Source organism: Alligator sinensis, unplaced genomic scaffold (genome assembly GCF_000455745.1).
Source record: "Alligator sinensis unplaced genomic scaffold, ASM45574v1 scaffold7_1, whole genome shotgun sequence".
Lineage (NCBI taxonomy): Eukaryota > Metazoa > Chordata > Crocodylia > Alligatoridae > Alligator > Alligator sinensis.
The window spans coordinates 5,553,787-5,566,473 of record NW_005841843.1 but is presented as its reverse complement, the minus strand read 5'-3'; the positions used below and the strand labels follow the sequence as shown (position 1 = coordinate 5,566,473).

Here is a 12,687-nt window from a genome sequence, read left to right as displayed (position 1 = left end):
CCAGGCTTCCTGGGGCCATGTGCATGTACATGCACATGGCGTTGTCTGCCTGACCGCCCTCCTCCCATTCCGTCCAGCCTCTGCCAGCCTGCAGGGAGCTCTTTGCAAAACTGCAAAATTTGTGGGTTTCTCCAGTAAAATGAGAAATCTGTTTGCCTCCGGTAAATCCATGGTTTATTCTGTTTTTCCCTGGAAAACAGAAAACCCGGATCTCTCCTCATCACCCTGGTCTTGCTCAGCAGTCTATGTAAGGCTGATTTCTGCCTGACATGGCTGGCATGTTATCTGTAATACCAGGCCTGTTATAATAATGTCATATCATTGAAATTATTTCATAAGTACATTTTGGTCCTTTCTTCCTTCAGGCATCTTGTTCCATGCAGATCTGGTACTGTTCCCACTCAAGCTAGTGCCAGAATTCCTCGTTACATCAGTGATTCAATTACCTTTAACTTAGTCAGTTATGATGTTGGGTGTGTGGTCCATTTGAACTAGAATAAAAATTAACTATATTTTCACTTTTTTACTCCCTGCTGCATATTTTTTGTGAACAGCCCCAAAATCTGTTTTCTAAACTAACCAGTGTTTCAGAATGCTTCACTTCCATGTCTTGTATTTTTGTCTATAAAATAACAGCAGAGACGCCACAAAACTGGTGTATGTGCTAAAGAGTGGTGTGGGACTGGAAGAGAGTTTTTGCAGGTCAAGCATAAGATGTATTGGCAAAGCTGACTGTATGGGAAGTTTACATAGCACATTTTAACATCTGCTATAGCCACTGCTGTCAGTTTCTCCTTATGTATTAATGCTCATGTGTGTGTAAAGAATTAGAGACTATAATGTTTCATTAAATTTAAAGCACCAGAAAAATCCCTTCACTTCCATAACAATCAGCAGATTTGGAAAATCCTCTGATTTTATTTTTTATAGACCAGTTAATTCCTGGGCCTCGTTGCCCCCATCTCATTCCCCTCAGCCTGTTCTTCGGAGTAGAATGAAGCTACTAAATGGTTTTGAGAGATTTTAAAGGTATAGCCTAAAGGTCTTAGAGCTGAAATTGCTCTGAAAATAAAGTGGGTTTCACTGCATTTAATGAATGGGCAAAGTTTTAGTGTACACCTGTGCTCTTAATTTAAGTACAATTGCTCTGACTTTATGTGGTGATCTGCCTGTGTAAATACTTAAATGATCCCATGCCTAGCTTACATGAAAATCAAAGTACTAATCACATGTCAACCCATTAGTGTAACTAGAAGGGTTAGTGGGGCACTTACCCTCAGTGCCAACTTAAAGAGATCACCAGGAACCCCTTCCCCCTCTGGGAGTCTATGGCTCCCTCTACATGTTACATGCATCACATGATTGCCAACATAATGGCACAATTAATTTAGACCACCTATACATGCTAATTAACTGTTGTGCCATAAAAAATTGTAAAGTTATTGCTGGAAAATGTGTAATAACTTTATAGCTGGTTGCTCTCAGCTTTAATTTGCACATGTAGCAGGGTCTGCCCTTGTGGCTGGGAACTCCATTAGCTGACCGCTCTCTGCCAAAGGGATGCACCATGCATGGCTGTGGCTTGGAGTCCTGCAGCTAAGGGGAGTCTCGGACCAGACAGCTCCTGGCAGCTGAGGACTATGCAGCACCGCCTCCCCTCCTTCCCTGCAAGTAAGAACTATGCATTGCCACTCCCGCTTCCTCCCCGCAGCTGCCAGGACCTGGAGTCCACAGCTGCTGAGTGCTGCCAGGATCCAGTATTCAGAGCTGTGGGGTGTGCGGGCCAGGAGCGACCCGAGCCCTTTTCTGTGCTGCACGCGGGCTGTGGCCAGCAGCCCAGGCACGCTGGATCGGAGAGGGAGGGCGACGAGCTGGAATTAGGCACAAACGCTTAGCGGTAGTTTTAAAGATTGTTTACTTACACCGAGATGGCAGTGGTGTAGGCTGGAAAACTTGCTTGAGTTGCGGTTACAGACACAGACGGTCGCGGGGAGTTTGCTAGGCTCCACGGAACAGAGCTGCGGATGCTCCGGGTGAACGCGCCACCAAAATCGGAATCGGAGATACGTCTTATAAAATTTGCGCTTGAAGATGGGAAGAGGTGGACGATGGATCAGGTTGCCAAGCTCCTCTGAATCTCACACAGGGTCTCTATTACCCTGCCGTGTATCCAGAGTCTCCACGAGATGGATGTGGAGTCCTCTTCGGCTTGGCCGGAAACTGCTCAAGCCTCTTATACGGCTAACAGGCCAATCGTTAGCCGCCACGGGGGAATAATTTAAAACTAGCCAATAGCGGGGAACAAATTTGCATACCGGTGGCGGGAACTCTTTTGCACCGTGCATTCCTCTTGCAACTTGAGCAATGCACTCTGCAAAAGAAGCTGCAGAAAGGCGGGAAACTCGTCCCTGCACCGGGGTTTTCCTCTACAACAGGAAACTCTCCCGTGCAATGAAGCTGCAACTTGGCGGGGATAATTCTGGTGCCGAAGCACACACAAAATCATGCCTTTGGGTCATGACATGGAGCTCTTGGTCATAGGACAGTGCTGTGATCTCCCAACCCCAGGGATGCATGGAACGCACTGCAGCTGGGAGATCACAGCAGCGGCAGTCTCCCAGCCATGGGGATGCATGGGGGCTCCCAGCTGTGAGGAACTTGCTTGTTGCTGGTGCAGAGGGAGCCCAGGACCAGGCTGCATTTCCAGTCCCAATCACACCTTTGCCTGCACATGTAGAGGGTCCCTTTGCTAAAACAGGCACAGTCCAGTCATAGAAGCCAGGAAGCCAGGCAGCCAGGGCTGTCTCTGCCATAGCAAAGACTCTCAGGGGACTTGCGGGGAGAGAAAAGGTACTCTAACACCCCTGCTGCAACTTGCTCCTCAGCAGCAGCTATTGTCAAGACACCCCCAACACACATCCCAGCTCTCCAGTGGTCAGCACTCTGCCCAAGGCAATACAGGGGTTCACTACACCTCTGTGTCAGCTGCATACTTTTATATACATGTTGAATTTTGGTGTCATGTTAATTTAGGTGGTCACTAGTCCTCAATCCTACAAAAATTGAGTATCTTCTCACTTGACACCGCCCCTTCCCCCACCTCAACCCCTGAAGTTCTTTGAACAGAAGAGCCCCGCCTCAGCCCCTGAAGTTCTTTGAACAGAATAGCGTCTTTCCCTCTTTGACTTGCATTTGCATTAGGATGTTTCTTTATGTAAATGAACAAATGATATTTTAGTTATTTGAGCAGAAGAGATAATGGGCATGTTTACACGTACATTTACGCCAGCTTAAATTTACTGCTCAGTAAGTTACTGTACAGTAAGTGGGAATAAGTCAGCATCTACACGTGCAGGCATTAAATCATATTAACGCTGTGTGTGAACTGACATGGGACTAAAGTTAGTCCCAAGTCAGTCTACACACACACTGTTACTGTGCAGTGTTACTGCGCCATAAGGCATCTACACATTTGTTACTGCACAGTAACTAATTGGGCTTAAAATAGTACCTGCATCATGCACATTACAGGCGTGCACACGCAGACATGTGCCCGTACTGTGCAGGAATTTCTGTTACTGCACAGTAAATGCGTACATGTAGATGCACCCACTAAGTCTTTCCCACCTCTGGCATTGGGTATTCTAGCTTGCCTGTCTGTCTAAGTCACTTGTCTCTTTTGGGGAACACAGGGACTTAATAGTTAATTTCCCTACTTCACAGGGGAGTTGGAAGGGTCACTTGGCCATTGGCAAAGCATTTGGGGCATATGTTTAAGCAGGTGTATTCACTTGCCAATCAGTCATGAGTTGCCCCAGCATTCCCAAATCTAAGTTAGTCAGTATCCTAACAGTTAAATCTATATGTACTGATTGTATGAGAGATGACACAGACTTTAATTTGTTCCTTTGAGATTCTTATATCCAGGACATCTTCTGGCACAAAATGCAACCAGTCACAAAGTGGAAAGTAGTATGAGGTTTTCTTTCTAAGGGTTGTGACCGAAGCAAGCAGATCATAGCAAATTGCCTTTTCTGGTTCTTTTCCTTTTTCATTTTTCCTTTAGTGTGGAAACAGTAAATGATGGACAGTTTCACAGCGTGGAGCTGGTAATGCTGAACCAGACTCTGAACTTGGTTGTGGATAAAGGAACCCCTAGAAGTCTTGGCAAACTGCTGAAACAACCCTCAGTCAACCTCAACACCCCTCTCTACATTGGAGGTATGTTTGGTCAATAATCGAGCAGTTAACTTTCTAGGGATGTCTGCCTCTGATAGAGTTGACCTCTCCTGGCAGTAAAAAAATCTCCATTCATTATATAAAAAATGATTTGGCTGGAATAAAGACTATAAGAAATTAAAAGGAAATGATTCCAGTAGTATGTCCCATCAAATTGTTAGCAACTATTTCCTTAATTTACCAACAGGTAGAGTCTTGCAGGGTAAGCACTAAGATCCTGTGAGGTTCTGCATAGCAGGAAAACTTGGATGGATAAGGGACCTTCCACTCTTCAGAAGTGTTTTTTCTCCCCAGAGGTGCAAAAGAAATTAGCTAGTTTAATACAGGAACTTCTAGACCAACTGTTTACTTATTCTAAAATGCCAGTTCATCAAAAGCAAAAGTTTTTATAGAGACATGCTAGGCTTGATTAAACTGTTGCTGAGCAGGCTCTTTAGGCTTAGTATCTCTAGTTCAGTGTGATGGAAGTAGGGGGAGAGAGCCCAGAAGAGTCGATAGTCAATTGACCAAGGAACACATGTTGAAATCTCAACTTTTTTTGTGATATGGAAATCTTGTTTTCCAGTTGGCTCTAATGTGAACCAAACACCAATATATGCAGGTTCCTAATGGATCCATAAGGCCTTTGAGCCTGACCCAAAGCCCACTGAAGCCAGTGGTAAAAACTTCTATTAACTTGAGCGGCTCCTGAACTTAAGCCATTTGTGCTTAATCCTTTTTAATGCTCCTTTTCTAAACAACTTCTGAATGATTGCCCACAAACATGGGTAAACTAGATAATCTTGCCTTGATCAGAGCTGAACCTTTTTATTGATTTGTATTGAGAATGTCAGGGATTATTAAAGTGCATTGGCCAAATGAGATTATCTGGTAGCAGGGTGCAAGAACATCTCATATTTCCAATCCATGCAGCTCTAGGGACAAGTAGACATGTATGTACGTGGAAAAGCATGTCTAAAAGAAATGATAGTGTGACATAATCCTGTTATTAGAGTTCTGTAATGCAAAGGCAGAGTGGAGCAAAGTTAAGTCTTAATGTTGAGTCCTCCCCTTTGCATCCTTAATATATTATTTTTAAAAGTGGAGTCATATGTCTTGCAAGATACTATAAGTCAAACCACATGCAAGAACTAAAACAATTTTTAAAATTAAAAAGTGACAATATAACACTATTTCCATGAAGAATCAAACAGGATCATGTTTTAAATCAGATGCAAAATAGCTTTACCTGGGTTATGCTCATCAAAGCTCCTGAGGTACTTGTTCAAGAATTAAGGTACTAGATCCTCCTAACTCATCTGGATTTTATTAGATGCAACACTGTTAATTCAATACCATGTTACTGGTTCCCATGCTAATTAATTCCTGTGTATGGTGGAGTACTGTTGGCTGTCCTTTTATCTCAGAGGTTGTGGCTCTTCACTGGCAAGCTAAGACATTCTTAATAGTTCCTAAAGTGCTTTGGGATCCTCAAATGGATGGTGCTGTAGTAGTTTGAGACATGATTTCTTATTGTAAATGCAAGATATTCCTTAACATTTTTTTTTTATTTGAAGGGATCCCAACATCTACAGGGCTATCTTCATTGCACCATGGAACTGATAGGATGCCAAATGGCTTTCATGGATGCATCCATGATGTCCGAATTAATAACGAGCTGCAGGATTTTAAGGATCTACCACAGCAGTCATTAGGAGTCCTTCCTGGCTGCAAATCCTGTAACATCTGCAAGCATGGCATCTGCCGGTCCCTAGAGAAGACAAGTGTTATCTGTGAATGCCACCCGGGCTGGACGGGTCCACTATGTGACCAAGAAATTGGAGACCCCTGCCTTAACAACAAGTAAGTTCACCTTGGTGCTGGCAGGAGGGCTTTCTGCAGTGAGTGGATATTTTGCTTTTCATCCTATAGGCCAAAGCCAAATATTTTCAGAGGTGCTGAGCTCCTATAATTCCATCTGAGAGCATTAGGAAAGGTACTGTCAGATATTTAAGTAGTTAAAGTTAGTTTCACCCATAATCCACAGAGGGTTAAGCTCCAGCAAGATGAGTCCACTCCATTTCTGAGCAAGAACATACACACTTGGGCTTAATATACTTTAACTTCACACCTTCATTTAATTTATCTTAACTTTCCCCAGACAGACAGAAACCCTGCATGTCCCCCACAGAGTGTTAGGGATTTGACTCCCACACTTCCAATCTAAGTGGAGAAATAGGAGCATGGACCCAAGAGCAGTTACAGGGATTAATACCAAAGATTATTAATCCAGGAGTTAGAGTTATTTTAGTAATATTGAAAATACCTCTTTTTCCCTAAGGGGATTGCAACCCCACTAATTACTACTTTCTTCTATTTTCCAACCTCATAAGAGGTTTTATTTTAAGCATTTCCTGCTTTGTACAGATATATACACCTAGCCAGTTTGATATGAATAATTTAAAATACCAAGACTAAGAAAATGATCAGGCAAAGGCTTATATAAAATAGTTGGGGAGGGGGTTTCTATATAAAATATTTGTAGGCTTGGGTGACTCATCCTCCTCTGGCAAAGATGCCCCCTCTCATTTCCCCTGTCCAATTCCAAAGTCTGATCCAGGTCTGTTCTCTGAATGGGAATCTATTATATTTCCCCAAACCAGCTCTCAAGAAACATCATCTCTCTTGCCCTCTCCAGAAACACCAAAGACCCACTACAGATCTCCTGAGTCATGAAATCATTCAGCTAGAACTGCATGCACAGTTTTTTCTGAGGAATTTAACCTCTTTTCCTGTTTACAGATTTTCTACCAGGGCATTGATTTTTCTTACATCTATTCATCATATGAAACTATTTGTAAAATAATTTCCCTGAATAAATCTTGGCACGTAGATTGTTCACAGGCCATTTGTTTCAAGGACTGAAACAATGAGCTGCTTTGTTTGCATATATTGCGTTGTTTCATTCCTGACTGGGGAAAGCATACCCTTTGCTAAGATTCCCCTGAGAATGTACCTGATCACTAATTTCATATTTGTTTTCAGTAAATCTTATCCAGTATTCTCTAAAAACTTGCAATTTCTGCAAATATGCCTGTCACAGAACTACAATTCTTTTGAATACTGGCCGGCCAGAACCTAACTAGGAGCTCAGACCTCCAAAACAAATATTCTTAGAAGATTTTGAGGTTCAAAAGCAACAAGTGCAAGCCAACTGTAAACTTTTCTCTTTTCTCAGGTGTCTCCATGGCAAATGCATAGCCACCAACTTTGCTTACACATGTAAGTGTACAGAGGGTTACTCTGGCATGTACTGCGACAAGAAGAACAACTCCTCAAACCCCTGCAGAATTCTGAAATGCAACCACGGGCAGTGTAAATTTTCAGAACGTGGGGAACCTTACTGCGAATGTGATCCTAACTATAGTGGAGAGCACTGTGACAGAGGTATGCCTGGCCACAGTGCCTGGGATGTTTCTTTGCTGTAAATGTTTCTTTTGTGTTTGTCTTTACCCATATTGCATTTAACTCTCTGTTAACTCTCTGTCAGTGGGACAAAGGCAGGTGGAAATCCCATGAGGCTAAATCAGTGCAGCACAGCAACACAAAGTGTTAAGAGAGGGAGCTGGCCAGAAATGGTCCAAGTGAATGGAAGGACATAGCTCTATGGTTACATGCTATACCCCCTGCCTCCTGAATCTTGCAGTTCTGCAGAATCTGGTTGGGATGTTTGCAGAGAAAGCACCTAAAGGAATGGACACTTCTGTTGTGTCACCATCCCTTTCATCATTTTCAGAGATTACCCTCTCCTGTGATGATGTTGCTTTTCTGCCCTGAATACTGACAGATCCCTTTTGAACAGAGATGTTCAGATGTGAAAGAATGATTCCAGGGATGAATTGCTCATCTCTGGCAAGTAACTAGAGTTGTGCTCCATTGTTGCCTATAATGTTTTATAAAGATAGCAAATTTCATTGGAAAGGGTCATAGGCTGTATGTCGATGAAACAAGAGGCGTGTGTGCATGACACTTTAAAGCGGGCTAAATGCTTTTGCACCGCTTTACTGGTGTTGGTGTTTGCATGCCTTGGAGGCATATTGCACATTAATTCCAGCCACTAGGAAATTTGGCAGTGTAATGCGCCTTAAATTACTTGAGGCACAGCAAACTAAAATTCCTCTGAGGAGTTTTTGTTTGCTGCCTCTACATCCCCAGAGCAAAGCCCTGCAGGCAGCCTGGAAGCAGCCAGGAAAAGCAGGCTCCACCCAAGAAAAGCAGCAAGCCTGATCTATTTTTTTCCCCCACTGGAGCCTGCCTGAGCTGCGCAGGGGCCCAGTGCTTCCCTCCACAGCTGCGGTGCCCCCTAGGAGCACCTGTGCCGGGTGCCTGCGGGCAGCTGCCGCCTGCGGGGATCGCTGCTGCTGCAGAGGGAAGCACCATCACCCCCCCGCAACCTAGGCACCACTCCGCCCACTACAGTGCTTCCCTCCACAGCTGCGGTGCCCCCTAGGAGCACCTGTGCCGGGTGCCTGCGGGCAGCTGCCGCCTGCGGGGATCGCTGCTGCTGCAGAGGGAAGCACCATCACCCCCCCGCAACCTAGGCACCACTCCGCCCACTACCAGCTCGCCCTCCCCTCCCCGCCAGAGAGGCAGGTAAGTCAGCGGGGTGTGTGCATGACAGGTGTTTAATCAGCCCTAAATTGAAGCGGTGTTTTTTAAAACCCACCACTTCAATTTAGGGCCCCTGTTTCATCTACACACGCCCATCGACTTTCCCAGTTGTATACAGACGATTATAAACAGACAGCCTTTGTGACATGTATGTGACTGGGGGCCCTGGCAAACATTACAGTTATGGTGTGATTGATATGTCAGTAGAGCCATAAATTGTAACAGGATTATGTGCTATCCCTCCTGCCTCCTGAATCCAACAGTTCTGTGGATGTTCAGCCAATGTATGGCAAAATAAAATGGCCAATGACAAACCAGACACATTTAATTTTTCAAGTGTCCTTGACAAAGCCCAGATTATTAATGTCCATGTAGAGTAGCATTGTTGAAGCATTGCTAGATATGTTGAAGGAAGTCACTGGGCTTGATTCTCTACTGGCTAGCACCTTGCATCATACATCACACACACCATGTTCTGCAAGGTGGTGGTGAACTGCAGTCCTGTACATTATGGTTGTGTTGTTTACCTTAATTAAGATAAGTATTATATGTACAAGGCTGTTTAACCTTCTTTAGAAAATGAATTATCATCTTCCCCATCTTTTGTCTCCATTGTCTTCAAATAGAGAATCTATGCCAAGGGGAGATCATTAGAGAGGTAATCCATAAGGAGCAAGGCTACACATCATGCGTTACTACTTCTAAAGTGCCCCGCATGGAATGTCATGGCACCTGTAGTAATGGCCAGTGTTGCGTTCCCCTCCGGAGCAAAAGGCGGAAATACATCTTTCAGTGTGCAGACGGATCCTCCTTCATGGAAGAACTGGAGAGACATGTGGAATGTGGTTGTTCAAAATGCTTATAAGCCATTCTTTGGTCTCTTGCCACTTTAATCGACTCAGAAGTGATATCAAAATGGGACCTATTTACTTGCAGAGTGAAGAAGAAGAAAAGAATATTAAGTATATTGTAAAATAAGCAAAAAATAGAACTTATTTTTATTATGGAAAGTGACTATTTTCATCTTTTATTATATAAAGTATCACACCGTTTTGGGTATATGTATCATATAGTGAGTTATTTTTACCATGAATCTTTTTTAACAGTTGTAAAAAAAAAAAAATTAAAATATATAAAGAAAACATAGCCTAACAGGATAAGTGGGATGAGGTTTAAGTATGCACAATGGCTAAATGTGAAAGTATTTCAAGGACTGGCCACAGAAGTACTGATACAGACTGAAAAATTTTCTCCAAGGTTCTGGGTGGGTGCAACAGGAAAGATGACTCCTACAGCTGATAGCTATCTCTCCTATCCAGACATCCTGAATATGTCTCCTTCTCAATTGCTAACCCTGCCTAGCAATGCTGGTTGTGTTTTGCTCCTGTACAGTAACTCAGCTTGATATTCTTAAACCAGTTCTCAGATAGTACCTAGGCCTTGCAATAGCCTAAGTCTAACTCCGTTACTTAAATATTGTAACATTATAATGCATTTCTGTTTTGTATGTTGTATTTAGCTGTGTTCACAATATATTCTATTCTTGAGCAACTGTATCGCTATAGCAGAGGCAGCTTTATCCAAGAGAAACAGATGGGGAAAAGAATGTAGGAAATATATTGCTTTGGAGCATTTTGGGGACAAAGGAGAAGTTATTGTTAAGTTGCATCTAATAAATAGTACACTCATTTCTTGTTAACTACTCTATTTTTCCCAGGTTTGTGCCTTATTAATCCCAGCTTTGAGCCCTTTTTATATGAAATAAAGGGGAATACACTGCCGTACTGTTTGCCATACCCCAGGCTGTTTCACTCTCAAAGGCAATATGTAGATCCATTCTTCAAGAGCAAAAATATATTGACAGTACATTGCTTTTATTCTCACTTTCACTTTTTGTCAGCCATGATCATTGACTGCCACATAAGTATTTCTAACTGCTGCGTATCAAATCAGTGTGAATTGCACTATAGCTATTTGGAATTCCTGAGCTCCTGCTTGGTCCATTTTAACCAAGCTTTCTTCTTTTCTTACAAAACTTTTTATACCTGTATACGCTTGTTTTCACTTTCCAACATACTGATCTACACGGAAAGATTTTTCACTTGCACTGTTTATTCTTTACCTGTTCCTTCCCTAGGACTCCCATTGACTTCAACAGTGTGTACAGAATGCCGAGTAGGAAGTAAAAATGATTGCAGAAGATAAATTCTCAGTATGAATGAGGCAAATTTTAGTTTAAAGGAGTTGGAGGTTTTGGCAGGGTTGCCTTTTAGAGACGGGGATTATAGGCAAAGAAAAGTACTAGGAACTCCTTGAAATTTTTGATTTTCATGAATTTCAAATGTTCCTCTCAATTGTTGCTCCCTTCCCCCTGCTAGCATATCAGATAAAGGGGCCCTTTCTTCAAATAGTCCTTTTCTGAGAAAATGCTAAGACAGAGCCTGCTCCCAGCAGCTTGGGCATAAATCAAAGACAAAGAGAGAAAGTAAATCTATCATTAAAAATGAATTAGATATATCATTCCTATTTTTGTTTGCTTTGAATGAGACTTTGAAAAAGAGCATGGGATTAAATCATGCTGTGGCTCATACAAACTTGCATTTTCTTCTCCATAAAAGAAAACATACTGGCCAATGCTGTCAGAAAAATCCTTGTCCCTTTGGAACCAAAGCCATAAGATGCTTTTAGTTCTAATTAAAATATGTTTCACCCCACAGTAGAATATTCCAATTTCTTTGTGACTCCAGGGATAGTTCAGTCAGAAAGCAAGTAAGCAATACAATAATAAAGACTAGTACATGAAGTCAGCACTCAGTTACATAAAACACTCCCTAGATATTGTGCCAAAAACTCACTAAAATAATATAGCTTACAAGCCAAAAAAAAGCAGTTAAAAATAGCATGGGTTTCTTTTTAATGTTGAGTATAATATATAAAGATAGAAGCATCTGGAGTTTATAACATGTGAAGAAAGGGGGAAAAAACAGTCTATAAATTCTAAGTATTTACAAAAGCAACTGCACAATTGCGTAAACACAGGCCTGGCACAATAATACTACTTGTCAATGCTACATGCCTTGTGAATCCCTTTTTATTTCTAATGCAAAGTCACCTTTATCCCAGGAAAGTGGACTCCAGGCTTTATCAGTGGATCACTGAGTTTCAGTGCTCTTAATGTTTTAAAATTTCCTTTGTATGATTGACAGCCAGTAAACTGCTAAATCATGGAGGGACATTGTGCCTCAAAATGTGTTCAATCAGTTCATTCAAAGAACAGTTAAAGCTTCCTCCTGAACAAACACCTGAGGGGATGGGGGGTGACCCTCACGGCCAGCACGAAAGTAATCAACTTCCTGTTTAAAATATCTAAGACTGAAATATTGATCGAAATCTCACAGCAAAATAACAGTAGCTATAACACAATAAGGGGTGGGAGATGTGCTGTTGTCATGTTCAAATGCTAAGCACTCTGATGAAAAAAATCAGAATTTCTATTTTTTATCAAAAAGAGCATTTTATATGATTTTAGGCAGCATTTGCCACTTAATGGTGACTATCACTGCCATTGTTCATGTCAGTGATTTTACTGGCTTGATATGGAACCAATTTTCTTGTTCGAGGAAGAAAGATTCAGAGGTGCCAAAAATGCAAGTGGTTAACTCAAGTGTTAGCTAACTAGAAGTTTCCTCTTACCTGCCTAATGTTACAGTAGATTTCAGCTACTGTTGATACAGTACAGTAGTTCTTTTATAACTCTATAAAGTTTTTAATATAAAGTAAAGAGAGATGCTAACTCTA

The 12,687-nt window shown here is 42.2% G+C and overlaps 1 protein-coding gene across 2 annotated transcripts in view; it reads left to right on the top strand.

Moving 5' to 3' along the window:
* Positions 1-12,230, top strand: part of SLIT3 (slit guidance ligand 3) — a 393,886-nt gene extending 381,656 nt beyond the window's left edge. For both annotated transcript variants that reach the window (XM_025205769.1, XM_025205766.1), the window contains 4 exons: positions 4,067-4,221; positions 5,796-6,081; positions 7,457-7,665; positions 9,516-12,230. In XM_025205769.1, the coding sequence (XP_025061554.1) occupies positions 4,067-4,221; positions 5,796-6,081; positions 7,457-7,665; positions 9,516-9,754 (889 nt within the window). In that variant the 3' untranslated portion in view covers positions 9,755-12,230. The remainder of the gene's footprint in view (positions 1-4,066; positions 4,222-5,795; positions 6,082-7,456; positions 7,666-9,515) is intronic.
* Positions 12,231-12,687: the final 457 nt, after the last annotated feature.